Below are 15,413 nucleotides of genomic sequence, written 5' to 3'. Positions count from 1 at the left end.
TTGAAACATTCCTGTGCATTTCTTTAAACTTGTCTGTCAACTGTGTGTATCCTACATATTGCTGTCTTCATCACCTTTTTGTTTTTTAAAGAGGTAATACAATTATTTCAAATACAAACCCTCATCTTATATTTTTTAAACTGTCACTTTCATCTTTTTTTTTTTTGTCTATGTTTATATATTATGTCCTCACAAATAAACTAACCCTTTATAGTAAATTCTTTTTTTTTATTTTTATTTTTTAGCCCTTGGTTCCTGAGATTAATAACCTAAATTTAGTTCTGGGTCACTTTATCTTTTCCCTTTAGTTTCTTTGCTTTTTTTTTCAATTTTTGGCACTTGACTCTAGGTGCAGTATAAAAACTGTCTAAACTGTCTGAATCTAAACTGTTTTTTTCTGTCCAAATTGAATTATTTAGCTAAAATGTTAGGCCTGTCACAATTATTAGATTATCACCTAATCACAGTTATTTCAGGTAATTACTTTTATTTAAGCTGACTGCAGTCATTTTCCACAGGCGTTAGATTTTAGTCATGCTGCAAGTGGAATGAAATGGCTGGGTTGGGTTGAGGCAAATAAATAAAACAGTAAATGCATTGAGACATCATGAGGCTTATGAAAACAAAAGGACCTAACTTGGTGCGCTAGCATGTTCAGAGGGCAGTTCTGAGTATTGTCTTTATTTGTATGCTATGTAGCTAATTCTAAAGCTTTTGAGCATGTGTTGTTCTTGCACCACAAGAAAGAATGAGAGGATTTTGCTTATATCTTCACACTCAATAAGAACATGCAGCTTTGCTTAATTCTACATGTAATTCTGTTGTAACTATATTTGTGTGCGCAGTATCGATTGGGCAGTACAACCATGTTAGCTACTAAGTAAACGTAGCTAGGACGTAAGGAGGCAAATCAGCCAATTGGGCCATTTTTGGCTTGTATTTCAATAGTTGCAAACAATGAACAAAGAAAGACAATTAAATTGTTAATCACAATTATTTATATGACAACTGAGCCCCTCCAACGAAAAACCATATATTAACTAATCCATCCTTTATGGATTATGTTATCTTGTTTTGTACAACCTTTTACATTAAAAAGCCAAATTGTGCTGTATTTATGTTTAGCGACCCTTTCATTTTAAATACAGGGTATCAAACAATGCCATACCATGCTTATATGATTTTTTACAAAAAATGTAACACTGTTTTTCGTTACAAGGGCTCAATTAATTGTTAACTAAAATTTCATGATCAAATCCTCTGAAGTGTCTTGTGAAATGTTTTTCAGATTTTTGGCTACCTCACCGTGCATGAGTGGGATACCATGTTTCACTCAGAAACCGTCACCGTACGTAAGGGTGCATTATGTTTTCAGATTTACATTTGTTTTAATAACTTGCCACATTTTTAGAGAATTCAGTTGTTGGTAAGACTGTCACTATTGATTATGTAAAACTGAACGCTGGCAAAAAATGCATAAATGTGTCCATCAGGTTCTGTTTCTTACTGTAAGTGACTAGCAGTAGACAATTAAAATATGCATTATCAGGGAATCTGCAGGTAGTGGATTCATTTTCATGCTTTTTAGGTCTCTTATAAGGAAATCTTTAATTCTGCTTTTGGCCAGTCATTTCATGAACATGGCCATATATGAATCTTCTGTAACTTGAGTTATTCAGCCTACACCTAATTAAACAAAACCTTTTACTTAATATACAGTTGTATGCAAAAGTTTGAACACCCCCGATAAAATTACGTTTTATTTTTTCTATTTTCTATGTGAAAATAAGTTTAACCCATCCTCTACAGGGAACTATTTCTTCTTATTTGCTATATATAATTTCATATTTACAGTTTCTATTTATTTGCTATGCATATTTAATATATATATATAAAATGTGCCATAACGTTTGCACTGGCCACATTTTATTAAGTTAAATTTGGCAAATAATAATTATGTATTAAAAGGTGAATAATTGTGTTCTCATTGAAGGATGTGTACTTATTGTCACTAACAACAAATTCACTTGTAGTTTTTATCATTTAATTTTACTTCACATACATGCAATTTGTTTCAACAAACATCCATTAGTGAGATTCTGCTTGTGTGGGTTTTCTCTTTTTCAGTTATGCACACAAAAGATCTGCAGATACCGAACTAATCACTAAGCACAATTCAGTGCGAACATACATTTTATTGAAAATGTTTTCAAGTAATTGAAAAATACAAAATAATGGTTTTCCAAAGCCACACACTACCATTCTAAACAGTATGCATTTATTAATATACTGTGTAAAGCACTGTAGTGCTCACTGCTATTAAAAGAGGCACTGCATTTGCGCAAGTAGGGGTGCTTTATTTTTCAGCTGTTGTTGTCCACAGCCAAGCAAAGATCTCATCTCACTAACAACTCTTTCTCTCTCCCAGCTCACGTCTCTCTATCTATCTATCTATCTATCTATGTATCGCTGGAGAACACATAACCTAAAACTAACATTGCAAAACATTTCTTGAACACAATACAGTATAGTACAGGGTGCCTGATCCTGGAGATCTACCACCTTGCAGAGTTTAGCTCGAACTCTTATCTAAGGCCTAGTCCACATGTACTTGGGTATTTTTTAAAATGAGGGGGTTTTTCTCCTTCGTTTTAAAAACAAATCCCATCCTCACAAGCCCCGTTTTTTAAAATTGTCCGTCCACATGAGAACGCAAACACTGCTGTCAGCAGCTGTCCTTGACAAAACAAAAATTCTCTCGCCATACTTCTGCAAGAACCACTTCGTTTTCAAAGTTGTCCCACCAACTGGTCCAATACAGTCTAAGAGTAACTGTATATTTATGGAAACATGTAAGAAGTCCTGTCAGCAATTATATATTATATTAACAGTTATAATCAGTACTATTTTGTCTATTTTGTTGTTAAACTCGCCTCATGTAAACAAAGGACAATGGCTCACACTCTTGACGTTACAAGCCAAATACTCAGTTTTCCCTGTCTACACGAAAACACTGAGAACAGGGTTTCTGAATATCTTCATCCTGGAAAGAATTTTGCAAAAGGTCAGTTTTCAGTGACCTAAAACGCAGTTTACGTGTGGATTTAAGGCCAAAAAGCTACGTTTTTAGAAAAAAAATACCCGTGTACGTGTGGACAAGGCCTAACACACCTGACCCAGGTAATGAAGGCCTTCAGGGGCCTCTGTATAGTAGAGCCAGCTGTGCTGGATCTGAACTCTCCATGTCCAGGAATTGGGCACCCGTGGTACAGTAGTTTTGGATGCAGCCAATCTGGTTTTTTTTTCTAGCTCAGCCAAATCAGATTTTAAAATATGCGTTTTATAACAATCTATTAGGTAAAAGTTTTAGAGAAACCTCATCATCTCCTGTCGTCTTTACAGCTGCACACCGGTTCCCTTTAAGAGCCGCCCACTGGTTCAGCCAATCAGCGCAGCGCTCGGCCGTTCCTCCCCTGACGTAGCGCTCCGTCTTCCTGTTGAGAGCGGCTATGATGGCGGCAGTGCGGCTTCTGTGCAGGACTGTGAGCTCCTCCTCATCCTCCTCCTCCTGTGTGCACAGCGGTTTGGGTGCAACGCTGCTCAGATTGTCCCCGAGCTGCTCGTCCAAACCGAAAACGCAAAAGAGGCATGCGGCTCACTTCACCTACCAGCCTGACCCCGTACCCACTAAACATGGTAGGACACGCAGGCGCTGCTGCTGGATTATGGCTTCACTTCGCTCCCTGTTTACAGCCAAGCACAGTCTGCTAACCACCACTGAGCTCATTTCACTTTAACACCAGTTCTGCTCTTCACTCAGAACATTTACGGTGTAGCTCACTGCAGAACGAAAGTCGTTTAGCTAAACGAGTTTTCCTTCTTTGACAGTGAGTTGTCTTTGAGCTGCATGATGGTTAAACTTGTAGGGCCTTTAAGTCAGGCCACTTTCAGCAGATGTTTACAGATTTTGTCACCACGTTTTTGCAGCAGCTAGTTCACTAACTTAGCCAGCTTACAATCCTTTACAAACCGAGTCCTATGAATACTGTCACTTGTTAGTTAAGTTACTGTAAATGCTTTTCAGACCAGTCGAGGTCCCTGTGATCTGTTTTGCCATCATGCTTTGTTTATTCAGTTTTCCATATTGCTTCTTTACTGTGTGGAAAGTTCTGATTCAGTGTGACGCTCCATGCACAACAGTCTATGCATTAAGACTGTTGTGCATGGAGTGTCACACTGAACCAAAACCTAACCATCAAACAGGGGATCAACTCTGATTGCTCTTATTCTGCTAAATTCCTAATGCTTTTTTCATCATGGCCATAGTCTAGCCTGTGTGTTTATTTCCTCCAGGCCCCACCGTGAAGATGAACCTATTCCAGTCTGTAACCAGTGCCTTGGACAACACACTTGCAAGTGATCCCACAGCAGGTATGACTGATCTTATCTGTTCTTCCTCACATATTTGGTTTGCTGAAGGCGCTTTTATAGGTTTAGGGTTATTTTTGCTCCCAAGAATCCATATCAAAAGTTGTATTGGTGTTTGTTCATGTTGCACAAATGGTCACTCTTTGCAATCTTTGGCATTCTTAGACATGTAACTGACTTGTAGCAAACTGTGGTTAGAAATATTAGTGAAAAATCTGGACCTTGGATGTTATTTTATGTTTGCCAAGTTAGTCTTCTGAATAGGTATAAATATGAAAAACACAAGAAATCTTTTAAAACAATATGGTAGCAGTGTTTTCACTGCATTCAAGGGAAATTCCAAAGATTTTTCAAAATTTCAGCAAAATTGCGTTGTCAGTATGTAAACAAAGTCTGAGAAATGTGTGCATTGCAGAGAAACCTACTGGTTCAGATTTCAGATTTCTTTACAGTGGAGGAGATCGGAACCCGTTACAGGGCAGTGTTGATAATGGTGAAATAGTAGTAAATCTGTGATGACATTAAATCTTACATGATTTTTGTTTCTGTTTAAAGTTATATTTGGGGAGGATGTGGCGTTCGGAGGAGTGTTTCGATGCACTGTTGGACTTCGGGACAAATATGGTGAGTGTCTCAGATAAATGATTACTCATGCAATTGAAAGATTATGGCTCAAGTTTACTTGATGTGTATTTCATAGACAATATTTAACACTAGATGGCAGCATCTTCCTACTTCTGAGATGCAAAAGGCTCATGAGACTGATTTAGTGATGAATAACACATTGATTGCCCTCTTGAGAGCTATAATTAGAGTTTTGATTTCCTATTATAAATATTTCTGTGTTAGGATCCATCCAGTCATTTGCTGAAACTTTATCACCCACAGAATCCTATTAAAACCACAATAAATTGTGAAAACTGTTCTCTGATTTTTCTTATGTAACATTTTAATACGTCCAGTGTTTTCTTTTCAAACTAAGCTTAAAGCACACACTAAACATTTTATGCATGACAAATATGCAAGTATACCAAATATGCAAGAAAAGACTATTTCTTGCTTTCTTTTTGCTAAGGGCTGTGTTCTAGTCAGTATTACATTGTCATCTATAATGTTACATAGACAGAGCCAAACTCAGTCGGGCTTTTTGGTTTTGTTCAAAAATTTGTTAAATAGTAAAAAAGTGTTTTATTTTTAAATTTCATCAGGTAACGTAGGTTCATTCTGTAGCTCTTTTGTTCAGTTGTCTACTTTTAGCCTTCACTACTTGGATATTAATAGCAATTTGATATTTTCAGCATGCTTCCATTAACATGATTATATTCACATTGCTGGACAAACATGGGATGATTCATGCATTGCTTAGCAACTTATAGTTAAAATAAACACAAGTTGGGTACTCTTGCTCCCACCGTCCCCATCTCTCTCTCTCTCTCTCTCCATCTCTCTCCGTCTCCATACCCCTCCCCCTTGCCTTTTGTTTTCATTGACGTCAGAGGTTTTGACCTTTTGTGAGGAATCATTATTTTCCATGCCAACTCGTTAGACAGGAGAGATGGCACATCAATGACTACCTGCACGAGTGACGCACAAAGACACACTCATACACACACGCGCACTGCTGAGCATTGCCTAGTGCCACTGCCGTCCACCTGTATTCCACATTTTGAGCTGTCATTTCTCCTCCCGCCAATCCACTTTAAATTACTCTCTCTGTGAAATCGATTGCACACGCCAGCCAGGAAACATTGCATTATCTCTGAAATGACTGTCACCATCTTGGTAAATGGAACCTACCTTGTGCACCGTATTCGCTTCTTTCCGTCCAAGAGAGATAGATTCATAATTCTGTGTTAATGGAGACGTCGCCTTTGGAGTTGACTGGAACTCTGAAATATCCATCAGATTCCTCTTTCTTTCCATAATTTCTCAGATTTTTTTTTTTTGTTCAAATGTCCTCACCTAATGGTCCATTTAAGCTACGATTTGTATGATTTCAGGTGATCAGGTGATATATGGGCAAGCCATGTTGTGAAATCAATTTGAATGGTTGGGTACAATGCAACATAGGCCAACACTTAGAGAAGATCAAACCAGAAGATCAGAATAGAGAGGCAGCTTGCGGCTTGGCATAAATTAAAAATAGACTCGCTGACCATATCTTGAGTCTAATTCTTGTGGTTTGTTGTTGGATTATAGGATAGAAAAGGAAAACACTGTTTTTGTGGTTGTGGATGACTCTGCTGTTTAAAGCTGCATTTACCTTCGCTTTGTTTCTTTACGTAGTTAAAAAAAAAAAATTAAATGACCAGTATTGGATCTGGTTTTATTCAAGTTTGTGTTGTCTGTTATGTCTGTTCTGTGATCCTCTGGCATCTGTATTACAGGTAAAAACAGTATCCATAGCTATCACTAACTTATCAGCTTTTCCCTCTCTGCTTTTCCTCACCAGGAAAAGACCGTGTGTTCAATACTCCACTATGTGAGCAGGGCATTGTAGGATTTGGCATAGGTGTAGCTGCCGCAGGAGCAACTGCCATTGCAGAGATTCAGTTTGCTGACTACATCTTCCCAGCTTTCGATCAGGTGGGTGCACAGTTATGAAGTGTGTTGTAAGGCTTTGAATTTTATAATGTTTTATTGTATAGATTTGACCTGTTCATACTAAAGAGTTGCATTGTGACAATAGCAGTGTTGTGTTTGTTTGTAGAAGTGTATGTACATCTTGTAAGCCTGTGCTGATTGAAGATTACCATCTCATATGAAACAAAAGATCCTGGTGTAGAGGTGCAGTGCCTCACACCTAGCAGTACTTGTGACTTTTACCTTGTAAAGATGAATGTGCTGTTAGCTGACTGACCTGTGGGGATAACGTGCGGATTTTGCTTACCTTGTGCTGAGCCCTGCACGTCCTTGCCTTACATAAGATGAATGATTTTTCGCTCCTTCATCAAGGCAACAGAGAATATCAGATGGGATAATGGGGGGAATATTTTACCACAGTGGGTCCTCATGCCTGAGTGATGACTGAGCTGGCCTCTGAGTCACATTGCCTCTCTGCGCTCTGTCAGGATGGAAAAGTGGCGTTACAGAGACCTGTGCAGCAGCTTAGGACAGTAATGACGTTTTTGCGAAGTATAGTCATTGTCTGCTTCTCTGGCTGTAATGTTAAGATTTTTGAGTGCTGAAAAACTGGACTTCGTTGTCCTCGTTGTCCTCTTTGTCTTGGTGTTGGTGCTGTTTAATTACTGAATCATTGTTAGCAGTTAAGTTAACCAGCTGCTGTTTAGTTTGTCTGAAGTTGATGTACAATCTGTTTATTTCTGTGGACTGTCAGAACCACTGTCCACAAATTATGTCACATGTGGTGATGGAATGGCTTTGAATAATAATAGATGTTGAGTTTAAAGACAAGAAGTCTGCCAAATTTCATACACATTAACCTTTTAAACTTGGTTTAGTGAGAAATACATTTTTAACAAGTGAATCAAAATACCTAGAAATAAGTAAAAAATTTGGCATAGATATCTTGTACTTGTTTTGTTGTTCATTTCGCTGAACTAAATAATTCAACAGCCACTACAGGGTGTTGGATTCTGAACTTGTCACCTTCTTTCACTGCTTGTGAATTTTCTTGTCTGGGAGCTACTTAGTAAACTTGTTTTTCCTTTCGAAGATTGTAAATGAAGCTGCCAAGTACCGATACCGTTCAGGTAACCTTTATGACTCTGGGAACCTGACCATCCGAGCACCGTGGGGCTGCGTGGGCCATGGGTCCCTCTACCACTCACAGAGCCCCGAAGCCTTCTTTGCCCACTGTCCTGGCCTTAAGGTAAGCCTTTACGAAACCAAGCCTGCGACAGGTTGCCCTTCATAATTCTACTTCTGTGATCTTTCCCACTAATGTCCTTTCCCTAATGTCTATAGGAAACACTTCTAAGCTCATGATATGAAGGAGAGACTAATCAAAGCAACAGTGGGTCTGAAAATAATGGAAAATTGGATATGAAACAAGAAGTGGAAGCAAAATGGGAAATTGGGGCTGCAATTGAAAGCTGATGCTGTGGTTACTTCTCAGCCACATCAGACCTAATTTTGCCTCTTTTGGAATTAATGTCAACAGGGTAAAAACACAGTGCCTAATTTTGTGTTGTTATGATGTACCTGTATGTAGACCAAGGCATTTTTTCACATTAGAGTGACCCTTGGTAATCATGAGCAAAATGAGCTGTAAAAAATATGAATTGCTTATCCTTTTGATCTTTCCTTCACAATATTAGCAAAAACCTAACCTTTATTTAAGGTATAATGATTGAAAGAAAAAACTAAATCTCGTCATGGAAAAAAAAAAAAAATTGGCACCCCTAGAAATTCTTAAGAATTAAATCTAACTGAAGAGTACTCCCATTCGTATTTTATGTTTTTATGTTCACCTGAGCAATTAGGAACACTTAAATGGTCAGCCATCGCTTCCTGTTTCACTGAAGTATAATTATGAGATGAAACACAGGCTAAATTCCCTCGGTCATCCATCATCATAAGAAAGACCAGAGACAGCAGCGATGTGCGACAAAAGGTTGTTGAGCTGCAAAAACCAGGAAACGGCTACAAGAAAATAGCTAAACAGTTGAAAATGTCCATTTCCACTATCAAGTCAATAAAGTTAAAAACAACTGGAGATGCTAAGAATCCGTCGGGAAGAGGATGTATGTCTATACTGATTTCACACACAGATAGCAGGCTGGTTTGAGTGGACAAAAAAATCTCCAAGAAACACAGGTGTGTAATTGCAGATAGTAGACACCAACTGTATAACCACAAGTCATTTAGAAGGGCTGCCAGAAGAGTGCCTCTGCTGACAAGGCCCAACAATATCAAGCTCCTACAGTCTGCAAAATGTTACTAGAACACAGTCCTATTGAAAGTTCTGTGGTCAGATGAGACCAAAATAGAGGTTTTTGGCAACAAACACCAGAGGTGAGTTAGTTGTAGACACAAAGACAGCCATGCAGAAAAGTACCTCATCCCCACTGTGAAGTATGGTGGTGGATTTGCGATACTGTGGGGCTGTTTTTCCTCCAAAGGGCCTGCACTTTTTATTTAGATACATGGTATCACAGACTCCATCAAGTACCGGCTGAAATAAAATGAAAACCTGACTGCTTCAGCCAGGAAGCTTAAACTGGGCCATAGTTTGGATCTTGCATGAGGACAGTGATCCAAAACACACATCAAATTCACCAAAAATGGTTCACTGACCACAGAATTAAGGACTTGCTATGGCCACCCCAGTCCCCTGATCTAAACAGCACAGAAACCTGTGGGATGAGCTGAAGAGGAGAGTCCACAGCCGGACCTCGGAATCTGAAAGTTCTGGAGAGGTTGTGTGTGAAGGAGTGGTCTCAGACCCTTTGCCATGTGTTCACCAGCCTCATTAAGCATTATAAGAGAAGGCTCAGAGCTGTGGTTTTTGCAAAGGAAGGCTGCCCAAAGTATTAAATCAAGGGGTGCCAATGATTGTGGCACAGAGATTTGAGAAAAATACTTATTTCCTGATATATTTAAGGGTTTATTTTCAGTTGTTGTACTTCAAGAAATGGTTAGATTTTTGTTAATATTTTGAATGAAAGATCACAAGGAAATACGATAAAGCATGTTTTTTAGATCCCGTTTGCCATGAGAAAGGCTAACTGAAATGTTAACTGCTGGATCCTATTTGACAGATACTGCAAATATCCATTTTTAATATTGTATTTCCAGAGTTTCAAACAACATCTGATATTCAAATTAGTATATGAAGTGTTACGTTGGCTCTATTTTTGACTCTGAGCTGAAAGCCCTTTTCAGGGAACACAGTCGCACAAATAAATCACTTCTGTGTGAGTAAAGAATGAGCTGAGCATGGATCAATATCAGACTCGCAGTAACCTGCATTTGAGCCAGCAGGCCTGATCTGACAGCTTACATGATTACGAGCCTGGCATTTAATGATTGCCTTCCACGGATACTGAGTGTCAAAAATGTCAACACTTTCTCATTGGAGTGGAGAGTGGACCACCCAGACCAACAATACACACTGTACAGCTCCTTAACTAAGTCTGATTCTAACGCTCGATAACGGACTCTTGTTCTGTTGTGCTTAGTTTGGAAAGGTCAAGCTGGTGGAAGCAGATCAAATCAAAATCGGGGGGAATTGCGTTTCTCGAGCATTTGTTTCTTGAGGCAGTTTTCTCTGCATGAATTTTTTTGCATTCTATTCCAGTGTAATTACATGTTGAGTTATGCAATAAACTGCATTTATAGTCGGTATCAATAGTTTCAAGTCTGCGTTTCTGGCATTTATTTCAATGTCAGGCAGTGACAAAATGTGGCGTTTTCACAAAACAAGGCTGTACACAAAAACTTTGTTTTTTATTAAATCATAATATAATATAATATAATATACATTCTGTTCTACTCCTGAATGTAAATGTGGATCTGCAATTCTGACAGAATTTCTCTACATGTTTCAGCCATAAGGGCTAAGTAGAATTACATGAGGGCTAATAGAATTACAGTGGTGCATTACAAATCTGTGATTTTTTTCATTTAAACCTGCAACCAAACGACAAAAACCTTTGGAAAAAAAAAAACGAAAGAAAAGTGAAAAGTAAAATGAAGAGGAAATATTCAAGTTTTTGCACGATTTTTAAGTCACTATTCAAAATGAACCAAATTTGTGAAATTGATCATGTTAAAGCCTTTGTACAAAAAGATTTATTTATTTATTATTTTTTTTTAACTTCAGTGGAACTCTAATTCCTTCCATTGAAATATGTTCATGCAACTGTCAGGGTTTGATGTGCTGATCAGAGGCGTTTGCACAAATTTATGCAGTCCAGGCCAGCTTGAGTGTACACTGTCAAACTGTCAGAAATTCTGAAATTCATTTAAACATTCGAAGATTCTACAGTTCATTTGAATTGGTGTATTATTTGTAATGGGAAAAAACTTTGTATGAAATAAGAAAGGAATGCAAAACAGAAGCATTTTCACAAGTAGTCTCAGACTTTTGGACCCCACTGTACACCATGCTTTTGTTTTCACCAGCGATATGACTTCTGAGGCTTAACCATGATTGTTATTTTTCTTTCCCAGTCTAACATCTGATTGCTTTCTCAGGTTGTTGTGCCTAGAGGTCCAATTCAGGCCAAGGGGCTGCTGTTGTCCTGCATTGCTGATAAGAACCCCTGCATCTTCTTTGAGCCCAAGATTCTATACAGAGCAGCAGGTTAGTTCCCGTCATGTATCTCAGGACTTTAAAAGTATTGTCTTTAAATCAGCAAGGAGTTCTTTGCAGTTATATGAATTGTTGTAGAAATTGATGCTGGTATGAAAAGTTTGAGGTTACTCCAATGTGGACAAAAAGCTCTCCCCCTTTTTTTTCCCACTGACGTGATTAAAAATGGACCCAAACAATTTGAGACAGTGAGGAGGGAAGGCAGCCTAAAAATGTCACAAGCCAGGCACTGCTCTTAAGAAATATTGCTGCTGTTAATTCCCCTTGTTGTGCTCAGTAGTACCGTTACTTGTGTTATGCAAGTTGACAAGGGTGTGCTTATTAGATTCATTTTACTGTGGAAAATAAGCTGGCTGTCAAAGGTATTTGTATGCGGCACATTCCAGGTGGACAAGGACATGCCATAAACGGCTGTACTGTGTACTGTGAAGAGTTAAGCCTCCTGAGCTTTTGGGCGTCAATAACTTATTTCCATGAGTGTTTCATGCTGCTGTAATGTTTAATAAGAATTTTATGTGTATTAGTAAAAATAAGGGCACTGGGCTGCTGTTGCAACTGCAGGGCCAGCATGGAGACAGAAGTGTGCACAGATTATCTGTTCTCTAAAATACAAAACAGGCTATTAACAGTGGTAGATAAGTTGTGGTATATGCTAATGTGGTCCTCAGATTGTTTCCACTATAGGTAGGTACATAACGTACGGTATAATGGCTCATTGTGATCATCTGTTTGAGTAAAGACAAAGGATCATGAGGATAATGATTGGCCTCTCAGTATGTTAATATTCTCATGTTAAATCTCTCAATGTAACAGTTTATCATGATAAAGCTGTGAGAGTGTGCATCATGGAGAATGACTGTTCCATTCGTTGTCCCATCTAGTGAAATTGCATTGTTTGAGCAACAAAGTTTGCAAACATTCAACGCCACCTAACTCGCTCCAGCACTCCTCCTGCCGCCCAGCTCTAGTGTTGTTAGTAAGTTGTGCAACAACATTTAGAGGCTTCATTTTTCCTTTGAATTTTGTTCAAAATATTGTGAAAATACTGAATCATGAACATGGTCAAACCATTTTGAGTACTGTCAAACCCCATCATTTATTTGTACTTGAAAATCACTTAATTTTAGAGCCTGAAGGATGGATCAGGTTGCCAGTTATATTACCGGATATTGTTTTGTGTTTTATCAGAATCGGCGGAAATATTGATAACAATTAGCCATTTATTTATTTATTTATTTATTTATGAGAGTCGCTTTGCTGAAAATCAAACTCACAATTTCTTGACGTTTTAAATATCACTCTTGTTTAAATATCACTCTTGTTTAAATATCACAGCAGTATAGCATGAACTGGTAAAAAACACTTAACAGAAACACTATCATGATTAAAATAGCAAAAACTATTCAAGCCTAACCTTCATTGTGAGTAATGCTGTAGTGCATTTTTTATGAAGAGAACTAATGTAAAAAAAAAGAAAAATAATACATAAGTATTATGTACAATGTAGCAATGAATTCTGGCTAGCTACATTACTTTAACATTTGTAAATTTCTGAAGTTTGACAGTTAAGAATATAAGTTAAAAATTATATTGTCTGCTATCAATTAACAGAATGTTTGGCCTTTTAAAATTGGTATTAGTATTGGCCACAGAATTGTCGTTTTGGTTGGAACCTGCTTCATCTATTATGAAGATGAAGGATTTTTAACAAGATCTAGATGCAAGAACCAGTAGTCACCAAATTATTAAAAATTTCAGATTTTGTAAGAATGCACATAAAAATACTTTGCTTGCTGTACACAAGTGAACTGAGCAGTGAGAAGGTGACGAAATCATTAATGGAAGGTTGTTGTTGTTGTTGTTGTGAAGCACCATTCATTCTCAGCTAGACCCCCAACATCATGAACAGGAAGCATGACAGCATCAGAGTAAATGATCTTTGTGAATAATTAGAAGTGATATCCTAAATTTACAGTGGTCAAAAAATGTCTCCATGTTTAATAAGTATTGACTTTCAAAGAATGAAGTGCAATTTCTCCTTCTAACTTCTCTCTTCAGCAATGATGTCATGCTGAAGTGATTGCAGTATGTAAAATATTCAGGAAATTTCAGTCAGATACATTTGTATGGGGTGAAAGAGAGAATAAAAGAGTGCCTTTGTTCTGGTTTAGGCAAGACATGTCAGCCCTCAACACTGTTTCTTTTGTATGAGTGGCGCACACTTCAAAAGCCACGCCTCCTCCTCCTCCTCCTCGCCATGCACAGACTGTACACTACAACTCTTACCTTTCAGCCATCAATTTTCTTAATCACAGCTATCATGGGTCGTTAAGGGTTTTGTACTTTATCTCAAATTCTAAATTATCTTCACAGCTAAATGCTATTTAATTACAGACTATTTTCATCCCTTTTGCTAAAGGTTCTTTTTACCTTATTGGCTCGTTTGATGTATTGTCCTCGTCTAGGTTTCCCTATCTCTCTGGCTGTTGTGGCAATATGAAGGGAAAAAAAAACAGCTCTCAAATGGATGGAAATTGCACATTCTGTGCAAGTACTTACAATTCCAGAAACGACCACTAAACATTATATTAGGTCTGCAAAGAGTAACTGGTTATTTACATATTAAAATATAATTTTTGCTCTGAAGTAGGGATTCAGTAGGTATTGAGCATTGGATAATTCTGTAGAGATCTTTGGCCAGTTTTTTTCTTAGTGTGGAAAACAGCCTGTGATTAATTTCAGTTTAAACATGACATTTCCCGTCTTACTGAGCTCATTTTTCAGTTGGTTAGTAATTTGTGTACAGTAGTTTCAGTCATGTCCAGTTGCTTGCTATGAAAGGAAGTTGGCTTTAGAATATCAGTAGTGCATTGTTATTTGTTTCACACCAAACTTGATATTAACACTGCTGCCCATCTAACTGTATTTACAAAAGTAGAGTGGTAACTGCAGGACACAGTGCCAAATCTCGATTCTTATTTTGGGACCTCGCTGGGGTTCGTTTGCTTTGAGAGTGTCACAGAGCAGAACTTAAAGTTCTGAGAAATAGGTTTAACGTGCCAGGCCTGTCAGCTCATAAGTTGATTTAATTCTTGGACAGCAACTCAAAGTCTAATCCTCTGATTTTGTTATAAAAATCACTTGAATATATCTGTGGTCTTTCTCGTTGGAAATGCTGAAACTTGCTCTTGGTTGAGGTTTTCATGCCTCAAGAGAAGGAAAGTGGCAGTCAACCAAAAGGTTGTCTGGATATGGAGACGAGGGGTCATAAGACTTCTTTGAGTGGTACTACTACTGCAGCCAGCAACCACTGTTATTGATGCATTGCTTGATTTCTCTGGAGCATTTTTATACGATGTTGAATCAGCCTCTGATGCCTAGCACTCAAACAAAGGGCTTCATTTAGGACTTGGTTTGAGAAGAAAATTAAAATCCACCTACTACATTTATTATATTCTTAATCTTAAAGAATTACATGGGTTCTCCAAAATCAGCCATTTTCTGTTTACATTTTTCTGTGGTAGCAGAACTTTTGCAGTCCAGATTTAAATTGGTTTGACTTATGCTTCATGACATGGTAATTTGTTGGCACTACATTGTGCAAGTATGGATTCTCTTTCAATCAGACTAACCCCATAAATGATTTATCCCTTGCTTTTTTTTAGTCATTCTTTTTGGCTTAACTAAAATAAACAGACCCTTTAAT

The 15,413-nt window shown here is 37.9% G+C and overlaps 1 protein-coding gene across 1 annotated transcript in view; it reads left to right on the top strand.

Annotated features, from left to right (window-relative positions):
* Positions 1–3,478: 3,478 nt before the first annotated feature.
* Positions 3,479–15,413, top strand: part of bckdhb (branched chain keto acid dehydrogenase E1 subunit beta) — a 51,009-nt gene continuing 39,074 nt past the window's right edge. Inside the window, exons 1-6 of the mRNA XM_036588168.1 lie at positions 3,479–3,696; positions 4,354–4,431; positions 4,984–5,052; positions 6,881–7,014; positions 8,105–8,260; positions 11,590–11,698. Of these exons, the coding sequence (XP_036444061.1) occupies positions 3,510–3,696; positions 4,354–4,431; positions 4,984–5,052; positions 6,881–7,014; positions 8,105–8,260; positions 11,590–11,698 (733 nt within the window). The 5' untranslated portion in view covers positions 3,479–3,509. The remainder of the gene's footprint in view (positions 3,697–4,353; positions 4,432–4,983; positions 5,053–6,880; positions 7,015–8,104; positions 8,261–11,589; positions 11,699–15,413) is intronic.

This window comes from Colossoma macropomum, unplaced genomic scaffold, assembly GCF_904425465.1.
Source record: "Colossoma macropomum unplaced genomic scaffold, Colossoma_macropomum, whole genome shotgun sequence".
Lineage (NCBI taxonomy): Eukaryota > Metazoa > Chordata > Actinopteri > Characiformes > Serrasalmidae > Colossoma > Colossoma macropomum.
This window is presented reverse-complemented; position numbering and strand designations above follow the sequence as displayed.